At 39.6% G+C, this 19,936-nt stretch overlaps 1 protein-coding gene and 1 long non-coding RNA gene across 2 annotated transcripts in view; one reads left to right on the top strand and one right to left on the bottom strand.

Annotated features, from left to right (window-relative positions):
• The first annotated feature begins 173 nt into the window (after nucleotides 1-173).
• LOC123251866 lies at nucleotides 174-19,089 on the top strand. Its single transcript, XR_006506516.1, has 4 exons — nucleotides 174-737; nucleotides 2,038-2,110; nucleotides 18,391-18,440; nucleotides 19,006-19,089. It is a non-coding gene; the product is annotated as an uncharacterized LOC123251866 (long non-coding RNA).
• Nucleotides 13,195-19,936, bottom strand: part of HERC3 (HECT and RLD domain containing E3 ubiquitin protein ligase 3) — a 124,589-nt gene continuing 117,847 nt past the window's right edge. Inside the window, exons 23-25 of the mRNA XM_044681187.1 lie at nucleotides 18,987-19,170; nucleotides 18,366-18,468; nucleotides 13,195-14,984 (exon numbers count right to left, since the gene is read on the bottom strand). Of these exons, the coding sequence (XP_044537122.1) occupies nucleotides 14,776-14,984; nucleotides 18,366-18,468; nucleotides 18,987-19,170 (496 nt within the window). The 3' untranslated portion in view covers nucleotides 13,195-14,775. The remainder of the gene's footprint in view (nucleotides 14,985-18,365; nucleotides 18,469-18,986; nucleotides 19,171-19,936) is intronic.

Raw genomic sequence — 19,936 nt, 5'->3', positions numbered from 1 at the left:
TATATATATATATATAATTATATGTACATATAATTATATATAAATTTATATATAATAACTAAAATATATATAAATATATATAAATATTAAAATATATTTATATAGCATATATATGTATATATATATATATATATTTTTTTTTTTTTTTTTGCCAAAACCCTTTACAACTATTACTTCATTTTATCCTCACAACAAACTCTGGAAATAGATATTATTACTTCTAATTTTTGCAGATGGATAAATTGAGGCAGACCAAGGTTAAATTACTCACCAAGGATCATGCCACAGTAAGTGTGCGAGGTTAGATTTGAATATAGGTCTTCTTGCCTCAGTGTGCCATCCAGCTGCCTCCTCCCAAACCCCCTCCAGGAAATACCTTCTAGTAACCTAAAAAGTTCTAAAATGTGTGTGTTTCTAGACTAGGAATATCCATGTTGGGTCTTGAATATGAAATGTCTACACTAATATCAAATTTTTAGTACCTCAGATTTACTGTAAATTGTGTGTCATTAAAACTCTTTTTTACATTTTCTCCTCACCCAAAGTCAGTATCTTAGTAAAACATTCCGATGACCATTGACTCCCTAAGTATATGGATGTGAAGGAGGCCGGCCTTTGAAGAACGGAGGGTCAGATCATTGGTACCAACATTTTGTCTCCGTGAGGGATGCTGATTCTGCCCGGTGGTGGTTGTGATGGGACTCCTGGCGCCATTGTTACAGGGAACTCTTTCTTGTGTAAGGAGGTGGCTAGAGCATAGCTGGAGGCCTTCCCTGGGAGGGTCCAACCAGATTAAAATGTGATTGGGAAATATTTACCAAAATAAAAATACAATGAAATAAATAACATATTTTAAAAAACATCTTACCTCTGTCTTAGAATCAATACTGTGTATTGGTGCCAAGTGAGAAGAGCTGTAAGGCCTAGGCATTAGGATCAAGTGACTTGCCCAGGGTCACACAGCTAGGAAGTGTCTGAGGTCACATTTGAACTCAGGACCTTCCATCTCCAGGCTTGGATCTCTATCCATTGAGCCACCTGGCTTCCCCCCAATAACATATTTTAATTCTAAGTCAACATGCAACCTACTGGGATCCTTATGTACTGTTTAGTAACCCCAATTTCCACATAATTGACTCCCTTGGCTTAGAGCAATAAGAAATGACTTGCCCCAGATCACATGGGTGGTCTTTGTCAAGAGACAGGACTTGCACTCAGGTTTTCCAATGCACTTCCCTATTGCAGGGACCTCATAGCATGCTATAGCTTTTCTAGATTTTTAAATTAAATGCCTCTGTTTTGCGCTTTCTCTTTTATTTATTTAGAGAGGTTTTCCCCAAGTATTATTTTAGCAACATCCCACAGATTTTGGTATGTTATCTTATTATCATCTTTAATGGAATTACAGATTGTTTTTGTGATTCGTTTTTGACCCTACTCATTTTTTAGAATTAGACTATTTACTATCCAATTAATTTTTCATCTGTGGTTTAAAAGTCCTTTATTGAATTGAATTATTATTGCTTAGAAGGATGGACTTTGGCATTTGTTTCTGAGGCTTTTTATGCCCCAAAATATGGTAATTTTTTAGTAAATTGCCCTGGATCACATAGCTAGTAAATGTCTGAGGGCAGATTTGAATTCTAGTCTGCCTGACTCCAGGTCTAGTATTCTATCCATTAAGAAAAGGTCTACGTCTTTCTGTTTCCACTTAATATTCTCCAGAGGTCTCTCATACCTTTTACAAAATTCTGTTCTTCTCCTTAACTTCTTATTTTATAGTTAGATTTATTTAGGTCTGGGATGAGTAAATAGATCCTCTACTTTTATATTTTACTGTCTATTTCTTCTTGTAATTCATTTAACTTTTCCTTTAAGAATTTGGATGCTATGCCATTTCATACATATGTGTGTGTATATAATTTATACATATATACATACTCAGTGATATTCATTATCTATGATACCTTTTAGCAAAATGTAGTTTCTTTTAATTAGGCCTGTTTTCACAATTTTTATCTTTGTGTCTGTTTCAAGTGTGTTTCTTATGAAGAACTTACTGCTGGATTTTCGGTTCTTATCCATTCTGTTATCTTCTTCCATGTTATGGGTAAGTTCTTCGCATTCACATTCATAGCTATGATTCCTAATTGCATATTTCCCTCCATGCTCATCTATTTGTCCTTTTTTTTGACCCTGAGCCCACCTCCAAAGTCTGTTGTGCTTCCCATCGCTGCTTCTCTTAATCTGCTCTCCCTCATAACATCAGACCCCCTTTCTCTTACTCCTGTCTCCTCCTGTCTCTCTGTTAGATAAGACACATTTCTGTAACCGGCTGAGTGTTCTTCCCTCTTTAAAGCAACTCGGATGTAAGTGAGGTTCAAGTATGGTGCAGTCCCACCACTATCATTTTCCCCTCCATTGGGAAAATTCTTCCTTGCGGTTCTCTTTTCTGTGAGGTAATTTCCCTCAGTCTTCCTCTCCCTTTCTCCTTCACCCAGGGCATCCCTCATTCTCACCTTTTCATTTTTCTTTTAAGATCAGCCCAACATAATAGACTCACACCCGTGCTCTCTAAGTAGACTCCTTATAACCGCCCTAATGATGATAAAGTTCTCAGAGGTTATCATCTTCCCGCTTGGGAATATAAACAGTTTAAATTTGTTGTCATTTAAAATTTCTTATGTTTACCTCTTGAGTCATAGGTTTCAAGGTCAAAATTTCTATTCAGCTCTAGTCTTTTCATCAGGATGCTTGGAAATCTATTTCATTAAATATCCATTTTCCCCCTATTGGACTATACACAGTTTGGCTGGGTAGATTATTCTTAGTTATAGTCCTGGCTGCTTTGCCTTTCGAAATATTATATTCCAAATCCTTCTTTCCTATATAGTAATAACTGCTAAATCCTTATGTGATCCTGACATCTCCATAGTGTTTGAATTTGTTTCTGGAGGCTTTCAGCATTTTCTCCTTGACCTGGAAGCTCTGAAATTTCATGATTATATTACTGAGTTTGTTTTGAATTTTTTTCACAAGGTAATTAGTGGATTCATTCCATTTCTACTTTGCCTTCTGTTTCTAAGTTATCAGTGTGGTTTTCCTTTATAATTTCTTGAAATGGCATGTTTAGGCTCTTTTTTTGATCATGGTTTTTGGGTAAACCAATAATTTTTAAATTATTTCTCTTCAAGTTGTTTTTCATGTCAGTTCCCATCTCCCACCCCAGAAATAGTTCACAATTCTCCTACATTTTTTATCCTCTTGACTTTATCTTATTGAAGTCATTAGCTGTTTGATCAATTTTAATTTTTGAGGCGTTATTTCCTTTTGTAACATTTTGTACTTTTTCTCTTTGGCCAGTTCTGATTTTTAAGCAGTTATTTTCATAAGTATTTTGCTATGCCTCTTTTAATAAATTGTTCATTTTATTTTAATAATTTTCTTGCATAGCTCTCACATCTTTTCCCATTCTTTCCTCTACCATACTTTGATTTTTAAAATAACTTGGTTTCACTTTTTTTCAGCTCTTCTAGGAATTCTCACCAGGCTTGTGTGTAATCTCTATATTTTTTTGAACCCTTGTTCAAAAAACTGATTTCAAGTCCACTTCTGAGTTTGTGTATTGAGCTTCCCCGTGACCATGATACCTTTTTATACACAGGTTCTTTTTTTGTTGTTGTTGATTGCTCATTTTCCCAGCATATTTCTTTCTTTTTTTTTTTTTTAACCCTTAACTTCTGTGTATTGGTTCCTTGGTGGAAGAGTAAGGGTGGGCAATGGGGGTCAAGTGACTTGCCCAGGGTCACACAGCTGGGAAGTGTCTGAGGCTGGATTTGAACCTAGGACCTCCCGTCTCTAGGCCTGGCTCTCAATCCACTGAGCTACCCAGCTGCCCCCTTTCCAGCATATTTCTTGACTGAACTTTGTTAGAATTGGGCTGTCCTCACTCCTGGAGATAGGGGTAACGTCTGGCCTAAGCTTCCGTCTCTTATGTCCTAATGCTTTCCCAGTTCTGGTTTTCCCTATACATTTTGATACTTCCAAAGTAGTGTGCTCCAGAGAAAAGTCTGGTCACTACCACTCCCAATCTGGCCAGAAACTGGGTAATGGGTGATAGACCTGCCAGGTGGCACCTACTGCCCTTCTTGGTGCTCCTACAAAGATCCCCTAGGTCCTGGGAACGGGGTTGTCCCTGGTGCCACTGCCAGCACAGCCCACAGCCTCTACAGCTACTTTTTCACACCACCACCCTCCCCGTGGCAGCCTCTGCAGCTCGCTCTTTCTGTCTTCCTAAGCTGGCCTGAGCTGGAAAAATGACTCACTTTGACTTATTATTGGCATTCTTACTCAGAATTAGATCTGAAGCACTTTTAAGTTGTCATAGAGAAGTATTTTGGGAAAGCTTGGCAAAAATCCTGGCATTACTCTGTCATCTTGGCTTTTCCCAATCCCTTGCCATGCTATTGTAAGAAAATTAAATATCTGTCCTTTTTTTGGCATCTCCATATTAGCTATATTGTGTCTTATTATATACAAGTTCTTTTCAATTCAGTTCGGTTTAAGGTTCATGTGTAAGGAATTGTGCTAGGCAGGTGAGGGAGATGTAAAGACAAGAAAGATACGGTTTCTGTCCTCCATGTGGTTATAATCTAGTAGATGAAATTTGTATGCAAACTGCTCTAATAACACATCCAAAGATCTGAGATCTCACTAGTGATGGTGCTCCCCTCTATCCCTAAAGATTTCAGTCCAGCTGTATCTTCAAATCTTTCTTGTTCCATTTCCTACTATAAATCCATCAATGAAGTAGTACCCAAAGTGCCAAAGTTTTCCTTTTGGTTCCTTTTTATTATTTCAATTTTCAGTAGGTGGGACAATCATTTCTTATACGTTATAATAGTTATACATCTTCCCTTTTCATGACCTTAAAACGCGAGGCCTATACAAAGAACAAACCGTCTCCCAAGCTCAGGCTCCGAGGATGAATGGGACTTCGGAAGATGGCCGCGGCGAGCAGGGGAGGCAGAAGAGGGGGACGAGTTCAGGAAGCAGTGCGGAGTCTGGTTGCGTTGATGTGCATGAAGGAGGTTAATGTCAGTTAAGTACGGAAAGACAGACAGAAAAGGCTTGAGTGCCTTTTAGATTTAAACTTCTGTCGTGAAAGCAATGGAAAGTCACCGAAGGTTTTCAGTAGGGGAGAATCTAGAGTCACTAATGAATGGCATTTACAAGGAAAGACGGAGACTATCGGATTACAGTCAGGATCCAAAAAGACTGTAATAGGTCAAAACATCGGATTGAATTGAATATGATTAGAGGTAAATAATGCCATCAAGAAATCGACTTCCGAATTGGGAAAGAGGTGGCTAAGTGGCAGTTTTAGTGGATGGGAATCTCCACCTGAACGGGCACGATAGGGCGGCCCACGCAAGGCTACATTGAGAGAAGCAGATCTGAGGAAGGAGAAGATGGTGGCCACACCACGTCCGGTCCTGTCCCGGTCAGAGCGCTCTCGCGTGGCTTTGGTAAACGGGCGTGCCCTGGAGGGGGCGTTATTGCCAGGGTAGTACGTGGGGGCAGAGCGGCCACGTCGCGTGGAACCGAAGAAACGGAAGCTGTTTAACTTGGAGGAAAGGCTCAGGTTGGGAGGGGGAGCCAAAGCTGTTGCCTGGGAGAGGAATTGGACGTGTTTTGCTTGGCCGCAGGGAACAGAACCCAAAAGTTTCAAAGAAAATCTAAGTTTAATGTTAGGGAAAATTGCCTAGTAATTCAAGCTGTCCAAAAGTGGAAATGAGCTGCTTTAGGAGGGAGAAGTTGGGTGCAAGGTGGGGTAGCAAGAATACAGGCCAGCTCCCCAATACAACTCTCCCTCCAAGATCTAGAGAATGTGGCCAACCGATAACGGAATCCTGATGGGGAAATCCATGAAAAAGATCACAGTAGGTTGTATTTCTAACACAGATCAACATAGAAAGATGGACAGAGATTCTGCACTCACCAGGAGTGGCTCCCCAAGAGCCTTCCGGAACCTCGGCACTGGCATGAGGCTGCGTAGCACAGAAGGGAGAGGATCCGGCCCCAGAGGGGGGCCTGACCTTGTGCAGCGTGCCTAAACAGGAGCCGTTTGGGAGCTCCGTCACTGGCCCCCCCGACTCTGGGTCACAAATCTGGGACCTGGGCCTGAGGGTGGCATGCTAGGGTGAGGAGTGGCCATGGAGCACGAAGCAAGTTCAGAAGCTGCTAGAACTATGTCTGTGACTCCAAAGCAGCCCGAAGTTGGCAGCAAAATAAGGTAGAAAAGCTAGACAAACGGGGAGCCTCCAGTTCTGCCACTGAACATTCAGAGCTTTCCCCCCAGCTGGCTGACTGGGGCTGAGCCCAGCAGCATCGCCCTCTGCTTGGCGGTTGCCTTTCCAATGTCGGGGTCAATGACGGCGTATCCGACTGGGGCTGTTCAGACCGCCACAAGCTTCCCCACCAGATTTCTGCCTTCATCTTTTTCTCTTTGGGCATTATTTAGAAAGAAGCCTCTTACGGGTTTCTCCGCCATCGCTCTGTTGCTGCTGCTGTCTTTAGCTACTGCATCGCATCTATTTACTCCTGCATTTCTGTTGTTTGTTCAAGAAGCAAATAATCTCCTCACTACTGGTTTTCCCTCTAAAAATGTTTCCTTACATTATCAAGCTCAGATTTGTAAAACATGCCATTCTGCCCTGTACAGTAAGCTCCATTGTTCTTCAGAACACATTACTCCATTCCTGTTTTCTGGTGGGCATAGAATAGTCTTGTTATATTTGAATTTCCTTTTCTTTGTATTCGAATTTCTTTCTCCTGATCAGTTATTTCTGAATTTTTTTGGAGAATCATTGAATTTAACCACTATGTGTCTGAGTTTGCAGCCTTGTTTTCCTGGAGGTGATCCATGTATTCTTTCAACTAGTATTTTGTTTTCTACATTCAGAAGCTCCGGGCATCTATAATTAACTTTTATTAAGGGTTTTTGCCCTGTTTCTTCTGGGAGACCTATTATGTTCCTTGGGTTTCTTCTCTGCAACCTGTTTTTGACATCAGGAGATTTTGCTCACACAGCGAGCATATTTTATTTTAGATGTTGTCTTTTGCTTCTCATTTCCTAGATTGTCCTTCACATATTTCCATTCCCAATTTAGCATTCTTTTTTGTTTCTTTGGTGAGATTTACTATTGCAGATTCCGGGTTTTCTACCTTAGCATTATTTTAGCTCTGCAGGCCACACATTCTTTTTCCATAGTTCCCGTTTCTCTTTTGAATCACTCACAATCCTGAGGTCTTTTGTCTTATTAAGTTTTGGATCATTTCATTTTGTTATTTTGAAGTATTTATTCATAGATATAGATGCTTGAACTAATTTTACTAGAACTGGAGACCAAACCTTTTGTTTGTTTTTCCTGTTGATTAATATATTCAAGGTCTTTGAAATTAATTCATTCTTTTTCCCCTCTAACTTTTCCTCTCCCTTTCCATTCATTTTTACTTATGACACTTTTCTGACTCCCTTCTGATTGCAATTTCCTTTGGAGCTGAATCTCAAAGTTTCTTCCTACACTGGGCAATTCAAAGTTCATCAGTCTAGGTCTTTGCCCCCACTGACGTTTGGGTAATCAGCTCAATGCTATACTCTTCCTCAGGCTCAGTAAAGTGCTGATAGCCCCTGCTTCCACCTCTCCTACAAAAGGCTTCCTGTCCCACTCCTGTTTTTTACTTCTCTGGCCTGGCACCAGTGGACTGCTGCACAAATGCTATAATAGGGGGTCTGCCCTGGCATTGGCAGTTCAGAGATTTGCGCCGCTGTTGCTGTGGGGTTGTAGCCCCAAGAAGGCTTTTGCTTTTGATCAGCTGTCACAGCCCAGGCAAACTTCAATGACCTAGAGCTGTTGTCTTCACCACACCAGAAACAGGAAGGATAACTGGGGTGTGAGAGTTTTGTTGCAAGGCCAATGCCAGTAGCATAGGAAATGGGGGAAGGATGCCCAATGAGCTCAGGGTGATAAGAGTGTCAGTTCCTGGGTTTGGGTTTTTTCTTAGCCTTCTTTTGGATTTTGGCTGTCCTAGACCATGGAGACAGCTGAAGTTGTTTTGTCTTTGTAGCATAATTTCTATTTTAGAGAAGTTTGAAGGATCATGTGGATGCGAGAAAATGTCTTCCATCTTATAAACCAATTTTGAGATTTAGGAACTTTGATCAATAATCAGTTTCAGACCACCAGAGGGAAAAGAATAGAGGGATCTTGCTAAAAAGTTAACTCCCTTTTAATTCATTATTAGTGGAGGAAAATGTGAGCTCCAACTCCTGCTTGGTTCAGGAATGTCCCTTTTTATAGGAAGTGACTTTCTCCAGGAACTCTTATGCTGTTCTGCTCTTACTTTTTTTCTAGTGCCTTCTCTGAGGAGACTCTGAAGGCAGAGGAAACAGTTCCTCAGCTCCCTTCTCTATGGTCTTTGTGTTCAGCTCTAATCTCCATCTATTCCAGATTGGATTATTTCCTTGTAAAGGTCAAATCCAAGGGTGAGTCTCAGTTATATTCCAGCTGTGACTCAGTCAGTCATCCTCAATGTGGTGTCAGTAGGGTATTTATTCCATCAAGATGAAATCATCAGTCTTAAATGTGGTATTAGTGAAGATATTTATATAGGTAGCATCAGAAGTGGATTTGACTTAAGTCATGATTCCACATCACAAATTCCTAAAACAGAACCGCCTACTAAAGCCCACTCAGACCTTCTTTATCCTCAGAAAAAAAAAAAAAAAAAAGGGATTAAAACTTTCTCCAGGTCACTGACCCTTCTTCCTGCCACCTTTAGTAAGCCTGAAAAGGTGCCTTGTTCATCAAATCTTGTCAAGTTTCCATCTCAATCTAGCTCCAACCAGCCTTCCAGATTAATTATAATTTATTCCTTGTTACGTATTCTTTGGGTAAGTCAAACTATCCTAATTGCTTAATGGAGACTGATATTTGGGGAGGGAGGCAAGAAAGGGAAACATCAGAATTGAGAAGACTTTAGGCAATAGCATTAGAAAAGACTTCCCATTAACACTAAGGGGAGGAGTAGACTTCCTCTTGCAAGTGCAAATGGGAGTGGAGATAAAAACCCTGCCAGAATTCTGGATTCACTTAAACTTTTTAGTTGAAAATATTTTCACATTAGCCAGACGTAGTTGCTACAGATGCACCAACCAGTGCCATTGGTCCAATACCTCCTCTCTTCCCCCCCCCCCCAGCTCTTTTTGTGGTAATCACCAATGGTGAGAGTAACTTCTAATAAGGTTCCTGCTGGATTAGCTTCTCCTTAGGCATCAGGGTAGCTGTCCCCAACACTTGACTGGTCCAGACTACCAAGAACTCAGCCCAGGAGTCTGAGCCCATCACACTTAACCGCTGTCTCACCGCATTATGTCTCAATATACCCTTCTAACCAGATGAGTTTGTAGGGAGATAAAAGTAGCATCCTTGCCTTTCTTTGCTCCTTCCTTTCTGGTAAACGTTAGGTGATCCGTCTCTAATGTTCCAGTCTTGACCATGAACCACTTGACTGGCCACACTGCCTTTGGACCAGACCTGTGATTGCACTGGTAGAAGGAACTCCCTCTACTACTTAGATCAGCACCTGCTTTGCAACTAACAACCTTAGGGACTTTCCTAGGGTTAAGTGATTTCATAGTATTACATAGTCAATATATGCTAGAGGTGACTTAATCCTAGGTCTTCCAGGGTCCCAGGCCAGGCCTGCTCTCTATCAACTAGGCAGATAGGATTCTCCTTATATGAAAAACAAATTAAACCATTCAAAGGAAATGCCTTCCTTCTGAAAAAAAAAATGTATTCAAATTTTAATGTTTCCTTTTACCTTCTTTAAATCTTGTTAACTTTCCAAATGGAAAAGGATGGAGACTGTGAGGAAGGAATGAATAAAGAATTAGATCTGTTGTTTCAACTATAAGGCAAGGCCAAGAAAAGGCCCAAGTCAAATTACTTAGCAGGCACCTGCCAATGCCATTCAAAAGTGTATCTCTGTAGCTTATTACTCAGTGTGAATTGATCAAATGGGCTTCCAAATGTTTTCTATTCAGAACTTGCCAAACTACTTAGATATATAAGAAAAAGGTGAAAAAACCTGCTGAAATTTGCTTTTTATTGACATATTTTGGTTTTCATATCAGGCTAATTTCTCTCTCCTTCATCTCTTCCCAAATGAGCCATTCCTTTTAACAAGGAGAAAAAAAAAACAATTGAGAAAACCATCATATCTGACAATACATGCTCCATATCAACACAGAGGGGACATTTTTCAGCTGTTCTACATCTGTCAAATAATCTGATCAGCTTCATGTCCACATTTCATGGCAGATCTACAGGGAGCCATGCCACTGTAAACATCCAGAGCCCACCATATTGAAAACTGGAGAACATCCTTCCCTCATCTTTCAAAAGCTCTTTTTTCCACTGGCCCCATGCCTTCCTCATATACTTGTTTTTTATATTCAATTGTTTCCCTTTGGTTTATGGACAAGTGGAAGAAACAGACAGGCGATTCATCTCCTAACATCTTGAAAAGAGCACAAGATGGAACACAACTGGGATTCTAATATATTCTGGGGTCTTAGAATTTGAAAGTTGTGTGTGTATTGGTGATGTTTATGCCACGCAAAAAAGTATGCTTAGTGATGGCTACAAATATCCTTTGGCTTGTTTTCAAGCAAGAAAGCAGGCAGCCAAGTGATGCACCCATTACTTTGCCAGGAACTTTTTTGTTTGGCATCTAGTGGTGTTCTGGTTTCGGCAAATATATGCTTGCCTCTCTCCACCCCACTCACCAGTCCAATGTTAATCCAGAAAACTCTGGAATATACTAAAAAAATTACCAAAATATAAATTTCTAATCATTCAACAATTTTTTTTCCAGCACCTTATGCCAGGCACTCTGCTATGCCCTGGAATAAAAACACAAAAAATGAAATAATCCCGACTTTCAATCAGCTCATTAACTCCCTAGTCAATTGGCTATCTTCCTTCCTCAGTCACAACCCCTCAAACTCACAGGATTCAACAACTCACTGCAAATGGTCATATGATTTATTAACAATATATCAGAATCAGCCAAAAAAAAATGTGAACAGAAATTAAAACAGGGTTTTTAAATGTTTTATTAGTATTACCAGGGATGAATATTCCCTTTTCTACCAGTTGATATGAGGAAATTGGAAGAGAAAGCGACTGAGATTTAGAACATTTTTAGGTACTTCTCTAACAGCACTAAGTAAACAAGAGAAAAGAAAGCAGCTGTGGACTAGACTATGCTGGCTCTCACTATGGGTAGCACAGTCTACCAAGCTTTAATCTCTTCAACAGCCCTGAGCTCACACCTCCCTGCTGGAGAAATCCAGCTATTTCTAGGCAAGCCGGCTGTGAAGCTGTGCTGGTCTTACTCCTGGCTCTCCTCTGCCAAGGATGCTTGGCTCTGAATTGCCCTGGTGTGGCTAGAAGGGACAACATACCTTCAAACTCAAGAGAAACTCCCAGAGACCAGGCCGGCTACTTCCTCTCATTACTCTGTCTTAAAGACTGAAAATCAGCTGATGTCCCACCGAGGCCAAAGAAACCAGGAAGCCTGTGATTCTGGGAAATATATTCCACACACATTTCCTAGTTCATGAGGCTTTGTCTCCTGGGATCTTAATGGTGACAGAACTAGAAGACATCTTGTGCCTCAAGAAGCCAGATTAAGAACCCCACTGACCCATTCTCGGTCACTGCTGGACTGAAGACAGGGGTGAAGGGAGGTAAAGCAATCATTCCCTGTAAGATGGAGAGCAGATTCGCAGCTTCCATTCCCCTCATACCCGAGTTAAATTCTGCTGAGGGAAAAATTCTCTCCCCTTCCTTCTTGTCCTTGCACTCTCAAAGCCTATCCACAACCTTGCTCTTCCAGTCAATAATCTCTTTGTCATATCCTAGGGGAACCTCATTCTGTTGTTAAAACAAAACAAAAAAAAAACTCTTTTCCCCAGGTCTCTTCACTTTTCACTCTTTCCATCTTCTTGGATTAATGGAAACTTTACTTCATCAAAAGACCACCTCTTTAGTCCCCTCTGAAGCACCAGAGCAGTTTAGCTAGTTAACTAGCATTTATATAGCACTTTGAAAATATCTCATTTTAACCTCAAAGCATACCAGGGAGGTAGGTCCTATCATTATCCCCATTTTACAGATGAAGAAAGTGAGGCAGAAAGGGGTTAAGTGATTTGCCTAGGTTTTACATAGCAACAGTCTGAGCCCAGATTTGAACTCTAGTTTTTGTCAGGAGAAATAGGCTTACTCATTTCTCTAATGCCATCCCTTTGCCACCATCACACAAGCAGCTTCCCATCCAGGCTCTCTACCCGTCTCCATTGTTAAGGAGCTTATTGGCTGCAACCTCCACTGCCTTCACACTTGAGTTTCAATATGCCCCTCAGTGTCTCCCAGTTCATCAACTTTCTCAGCTTTTCACCGATAAGCAGGACTCGTCATACCTACCTTTATATCATCATCATTCATAACATTGTGCTTTTGTAATTCCAAACTCTGAAATTCCTATATGTAGTCACAGGATCCTAGATTTAGAGCTGCAGTGGACCTTAGGGACCATCTTAATAGAACTTGCTCATCTGAGAGTTGAGGGAACTGAAGTAAAGAAAGTTGGTCATATAGATGAGGTGAGATTTGAACTCATGACTTCAAATCCCTTGTTCTTTCTGCAGTACGATTATGCCATCTTTTCACCTCTTCCTCTGATTCATTCCTCCCAAGTCTAACCTCTCTTCCTTGCCTGCGCTGTACTCCCAAGTGTCCACTCTGGCTTTGCTCCCTTCATGGGCTTTTTTGAGGAGTTCCTCTCTACCCTGTATTTTACCTCTGAATCCTTTACTCTCACCTTATCAATACTCTCTGATGACCCTAGCACTAGCAATGCTAATAAAATGCTTGTTGACTGATTGACTAACTCAAAGCTATTGTTTATTATTATTATTATTATTATTATTATATTGATATTGGGAAGCTCAAGAGGATATCTTCTAGGAAGGACAATATATACTACTTTAGCAGAGAATTGACCATATTACCAAATCTGACCCTGTATTATCATCCACTTTGTAGGTACAATGAGGAATAGTCTAATTTAAAACATCAGATTTATTGCATAATACCGAACAGTATGCACACACATAGAAAATAAACATTTCATATCCTTGTATTATAAAGAGACTGAAAAACTACCAATGTAGCAATCAGAGAAGTTTAGAAAACAAAAAGCCAAAGCAAAACCCTATATCCTTGTTGAGATGTGTAAAGTTTAATATCTCATAATATCATGTGGTTCATAAATACTGCATATTATATAAATAAGTTTTCTCTAGCTTAGAAGGTCTTTAAAATTAGATTCATGTGAATTCTTTGATCATGAAGGACATTTTTCCATGATGTGGAAGGTAGTAGAATTCCATTCCTTTGAGAAATATCTATGTGATTCAAATGCAATCTCCCACTGGAACCAAGCATTTCAAATTTGCAAAACAGAAGTTCTGTAATAAAGAATGTCCTTAATTTGCCAGTATTTAGTGAAGAGGAAAAAAAGAATCTGTTGGATAGAAATTTTGCATTTTTACTTTAAATTTCAACAGAATAAAATGCATGTATCCTCTGAAAAGGAGGAAGAAGTTAAATAGTTAGGGAAAAACAAAGTGGGGGGGGAGGAAGAATTCTGAAGGGAAAAGGAAGAAGAAAGGAGGAAGATGGGAAAGGAGAAAAATGAAAAAGTGAAGAAAAGTAAATTAGGGAAAAAACAGAATAGAAATTTCACACTGTTACATATGGTTTATTGCTACTTTCTCCTGGCAGGAGAGACTCTTTAAAAAACAACTTGCCAGGAAAGCAGGATAATGCAAATAAAAAACACATTTTTTTTTCCAGAGGAACATGCCTAAAAGAGGCAGAAATAGAACTAGTTTCCACTGAAATGTCAAGCTACTCTGCAAATCCTTCAGAAGGAAAAGGAAGGGGGCATAATCATAAAAAAGTTTTGTTTCTCTGAAGCTCTTTAAAAAAAAAAAAGATATATAAAGATTCATTGTTAAGTTCTCAAAGCTGGACCAAAGCCATAGACTCAAAACTCAGTGGTTTAGAACTGTGAAACTGTCATTTCCTCCTGAGTGTCAGAGTAATGGTTGGGGCTTTGAGTGAAAGCCAGCCAAATGCACCAGTAAAATTTCAAAGGTTTCAAAGAGAGTGAATGATTCAAAATTCTTAGGTGAGGGAAAACAGGTTAACAAGAAAGGAGCTTTTAGAAGAATGAAAGAATGGGATACTGGACAAGGAATAACCGTAAAGTGGGAAAGGCATCTAGAAATGGACAGCTAGGAAACTGACCATTGTTTTACCCAGCAGATCACCAACCAGTCATTGAGAAGTGCACGAAACATCTGGAATGGAAGAGGATGGATTTGAGAAGATAATTTATATAAAATCTCCAAATGAGAGTCAATTCCCCACCCCTGAACCCACTCCACCCCAACCCAAATGCTGATTTGTTAGATTTCACTGCTCTGATATCCCTAGAAACATATCACTGAGATATAGTCTTCAAATATTTCAACCCAATTAGATTGCACAAATCCAAAATAAAAATCACTGCATGTGTTTTTCTGCACAAGGTCCAGTGTAGGCACTGGAATATGGCAGATGAACTTGAGGTGCCTCAGGCTAAACTAAATCCCTCATAGTGGTCAATAGCCTGAGTCAGCCGAATATTCAAGATCTCTTTGCTGCTGTATTTGGGTAGATCTAGAAGGTTGTAGCAAGTATGAGCCACAGGCAAATATTCCTCCCCACTGGTTGTGGACTGGATGATGATTCGAAGGCTTGACATTCCATAGATAGGGATCCGGTCACTGCCTGTCAGAAATACTGAGAACAACAACAAAAAAAATGGGATGAGGTATTAAAACAAAAGGAATGACAATCCCCAGTCCTGTTTGTGTTCAAGCCTTATTCTACTAATGCTGAAAATTCACCACATAGTGGTTTGGGCTAAACAGTCCATTTAAGTACCCAAAGCCCATCACAAATGACAGAATTTTAGAGTAGAGGGGACATAAGTAGCCATCTACCTGGACCAATTGATAGTAAGCTCTTTGAGAGCAGGGATTACATTTTGATGTTCCTTGTAGCCTAATGCTTTCCACAGTGCCTGGTACATTTCTATATTCTCTTAGTGTTTTTGTTGGTTCCCCTGAATTCAAAGTTCATTTGTTCCTATGTGAATAACTCTAAAATCTACTTGTTGACTGACTCAGAACACTATGCAAGGTTATCATCATGATTTCACAGTCCACATCTCTGATTTACTGGCATAAGGAATTCTTCCCATTGAGAAAGCCCCTGTCAATGCAGGCCAAAGACTGTACTTCTGTGAACTCTCATCATGACTCCTTTCAGAAATCTAATCATTCTTTGAGACTATATTAGCCTTGGGACTGGTACCTCCTCAGTCCCTCTGCCTGTCAAATTGGAGGGCTGGAAGCTGGAAAAGACAATTCCTCCCAAAGAAGAGTTTGCCATCTCTTCATTTCCCACCAGCCACACTCTTCTGGACTAGATTCCAACATGTCCCTGCACTGAGCACCTTCCAATCCCTCAGTCCTCAATCTTCTGGATCTCTCGGTAGCATCGGACATTGTTATCTGTCCCCTCCTGAATATTTTCACATTTCTAGATTTTCTTTGACATTGTTCTCCTGGTTCTCCTGCAAGGTGTCTGAGCTTTCTCAGCTCTTTTGCAGAATAATCATTGCTATATGGATGACCTCACAGTTTTTTTTTTTTTGTTTTTTTTTTAAACCCTTACCTTCCGTCTTGGAGACAATACACAGTATTGACTCCAAGGCAGAAGAGTGGTAAGGGTAGGCAATGGGGGTCAAGTGACTTGCCCAGGGTCACACAGTTGGGAAGTGTCTGAGGCCAGATTTGAACCTAGGACCTCCCGTCTCTAGGCCTGGCTCTCAATCCACTGAGCTACCCAGCTGCTTCCATGACCTCACAGTTTTATCCTGGGTCTTTTTCCCCTTCCTTTTGTTACTCTCTCAGCATTCTCATCAACTCCCATGAGTTCAAGGTTCATTTATTTCTATACAGATAACTCTAATTCAGTCCCCTCATCATCTTGTTTCTTAACATATATCTTCCCAAACAAATCTCTAGCTTCTGTTTTAGTAGGGCCATGCTGACTGTTGGGAACTCACTACGTCTAGACAGCTCTGGTCACCTGAACTGCCATACCCCTGGGCACATTCCCCATCCTTCTAAGGGAATAGTAATATCAATGCTACTACCACTCCAGGAAAAGACATCATTCTAAAGCCGTGTGATTGAATTTACCATCTCTGGGGCTTCATTTTTCCCAGCCACCCTCCTCTTATATATGTTGTCTCCCCCATTAGCTGTCTCACTGCTAATGGTCAGGTAAGTATAAGAGCCCAAAGAATGGAATACTCTTCCAATCACCGGCTCTCCTTCCAGCCCAGACCTTGAAGCAGCTCCTATGAGAAGGCACCTACCATCACCACTCCTGGGGCAGGAAAGACAGGCTAGTTTCAACTAGTATTAAAGTTTTTAATTTAATTTAATTTAAAGCATTAAAGTTTTTTGAAGTAAATCGATTCTCAATCATTACCTCCTCTTGGACCCAGTAACTTTAAGAACAATTACAGCTTGAGTATAAGTAGCCCCATTCCTCACCCATTCCATTCCCAGGCTGATGGACCTTCCAATTCAGCCCTGAGGGGAACAACTGAGTTTTACTAATGGAAATAATATTAAAGAATATGCACTGTCATTTGTTTTACTGCTCTACCCTAAAGATCCCAGAGCCTTCCCATTCTTTGTACCCAACACCTCCTATCATCTCTCCCATTAGAATGTGAGCTCCTGACCCCAAGAGATGCTATTTTTTTGTCCATCATATTTCCATGATATCTCCTGGATCTATCTTCTCTTCACATGGCCACCAACCAGTTTGAATCTGATTACTTCTTTCCTATATTACTATAATATCCTGGCCCTTTTCTTTATTAGATAGTACTTTGTTTAGACTGTGCTCCAACTCATCATCTGAAGTGCTACTGAAATGATGGAGTAAGCCAGTATAAGTTATACATATTGTTAATATTTTTGCTTTGATTAACACTTAATTCAATGTTCTCATTTTTGACATGGTCTGCATAGAAATGGAAAGGAGAGGCCACTACCTTATTCCCTTTTTATTTAATGATTACTGACCAATTACATGTGAGTATCAGAATACAAATTCATCTTGGATAGGTTCAATGAAAATATCTTTAGGAGGACAATTGAGGGAGGCAGCATGATATATGTCTAATTCTATTTCCACATGATTTTAACTTCTTCAGACAGATCTTTATTTTTTGAAAGCTTTCTATTCACTGTAGTACATTGTAGAGTTGGAATTTTCAATATAGTGATATCTACTGAAGTGTTGTAATTAGATTTTGATGACTCAATATTATATCATTATGGGCATATTATGCTGATAGTATGCTGTCATGAGCATCAGTGTTGCCTATAATGAGATGCTCCAGTTACAGAACAATTTATTTGTTATACTCTTCAGAATATTTTGGGAATGTCAGTCTGAGGATTTGCTGATTTTTGCTTTATAAAAGATAAAGAGATTTTGGCTCATAATTTCAGCTACCTGACCATGAATATTATTTTTACTTGTTATCCACTGAAATTTGTATGTGAACTTTTCATCATGAGACTACTTTCCTAAGAAGAAAGAACTTTTGAATTATGATGATTTATGGTAATTCTTTTTGTTTGCATGTTATGGGATAATGGATAAATTTGTTTGTCAGAAGTTGAGGTCTCCTATTATTACTCTTCCCACATCCTATGCTATAGTCAAACTGAGCGGCTTGCTGATACCCATCACAACATTCTGTCTTCTGTACTCGGGCTTTTGCACATGCACCCTTATCTCTGAGAATCTTTAGAAAACTTGTCAAAGTTCTACTCAAGTTTTCAGGATTAAAAGAAGACTTTCTGTATTCTCTGAATTGTTAATGCCCCCATCCCCAATCACCTTTTTTGAATTTAAAATATTTTGTATTTAATTGTCTAGGTATACATTATTTTCTCCCCAGCAGAATGCAAGTTCCTTAAGGGCATAGCAGTTTAATTTTTGTCTCTAAATTCCTAGCACAGAAGAGGCACTTTAAAAATGCTTGTTTAATCACTGAAATGAGATACACTTCTCCTTAATACTTACAAAGAAATTTCTTCTTTTTTTCCAGTGGAAATTCATGAAAAGTTTCCCAAAACATTTTCACCGTTGGATGTGCAGGTGAGTAATCTCCCTTATATATTGTACTCTGTTAAAGAAAAAATCCAAAAAAAATTAAAAAATAATAGTGCTAACAAAGAACTTATGAAAATAATAGCAGCAATTAGGGCCTTTCCCATCCCCAAGACAGTAAATATACCAACAAACAATACAATTGATGCAAACCAACAAATTTGGGAAAATACACATATTTGTTCATCTGTCCTACGGGCATACCCTCAAGAGGTAAGAGGCAGAACTATGAAAACAGAGAAGAAGCTGTCCCTGCTAGACATTAGGGAAGCACTGCTTACCTGTGGAAGAATGGGGAAGCAAGGATGGGCTCAGCAAAGCCAAGAGGGGGAAAGGGAGCAAACATGTTTAGAGGAAAAGTACTGAGAAAAAAATAAATGATTAAGGACAGTCTCCCGTGGACTAAAATGCCCACTAAAGGTTAGTGAAATCTAAGAAGCTGAAGTATATATTGAAAAGACTAAGCTCAGAAAAAGACCCAGTCCAGAGTATTCCTGCTCTTTCTCCACCAAAATGTCATATTATTTCCCTTACCTCTTCCAATTCTTCCCAGTTATAATTGCTGTTCCCCACAATCATGGCCCTGAGTTCTGAAGGCTGGAAGAGTTCCAGTACTTTGCCTCCACACACCTTCAGAAAACCACTCGAAAAGGCTGCGTACCATTCATGGACTGATAAGTGGAAGACATAGTTGACATAAGCATCCACAAATTCCTGCCTGCCCAAAGAACAGAAACAGAAGACATTAAGGTTATATTGTGTATTATCAACATCAGCATTATATTTCAACAATTGTGTTTTTATTCCTTCTCAGTTCTCATTATTATTTTGGTTCCTGTGGTTACAGTTTTAGAGTGGTCTGTCCCAGTGGTTTTATGATTAATAAAGGACTATTGTATTGAATGCTTACTTGTCCTTTGGTTACTGATACCCAAAACAAAACCTCTCACTGAGAATGAAAATGGGTACCCTACTAAAGAGAGACAACCACAGGCAGTATGATTTCAATCTCAAGAACTCCCAGTGAACAACTGGAAAATATGCTCCACCCCCCTCAAGGGGCAAAAAAGTGTCATTATTAGCCTGCTTCCTTGGACTCATATGCAGAAAGAATATATTATCCTAAAAAAAGTTCATCAGGTCCAAATATAAGATCCAACATTGTCCCAATTCACTAAAGACCAAGACAGATGTCTTAGGTAAACTTGGGGGATTGTTGAAAATGCCTTCAAACAAGAAATACTTGAATATATGGAGATAATGTTAATTACTACAAATGAGTCACTCAACTCAATGTATAACAATTTTCATTTGCAAAATGTTTTCCTTATATTTACCTTAAGTCTCTTAGCTATGTTTTAAATTATTTGATTTCATATCAAGACTTTGGTGATGGCTGTAAAAATAGTTCTCCCAATTTGTCTCTGAGTATCTCAAGTTCCTTACCAAGAACAACATTAAATCTGAACACGGTTAGCCATCCT

This window comes from Gracilinanus agilis, chromosome 6 (assembly GCF_016433145.1).
Source record: "Gracilinanus agilis isolate LMUSP501 chromosome 6, AgileGrace, whole genome shotgun sequence".
NCBI classification, from domain to species: Eukaryota; Metazoa; Chordata; class Mammalia; order Didelphimorphia; family Didelphidae; genus Gracilinanus; species Gracilinanus agilis.
This window is presented reverse-complemented; position numbering and strand designations above follow the sequence as displayed.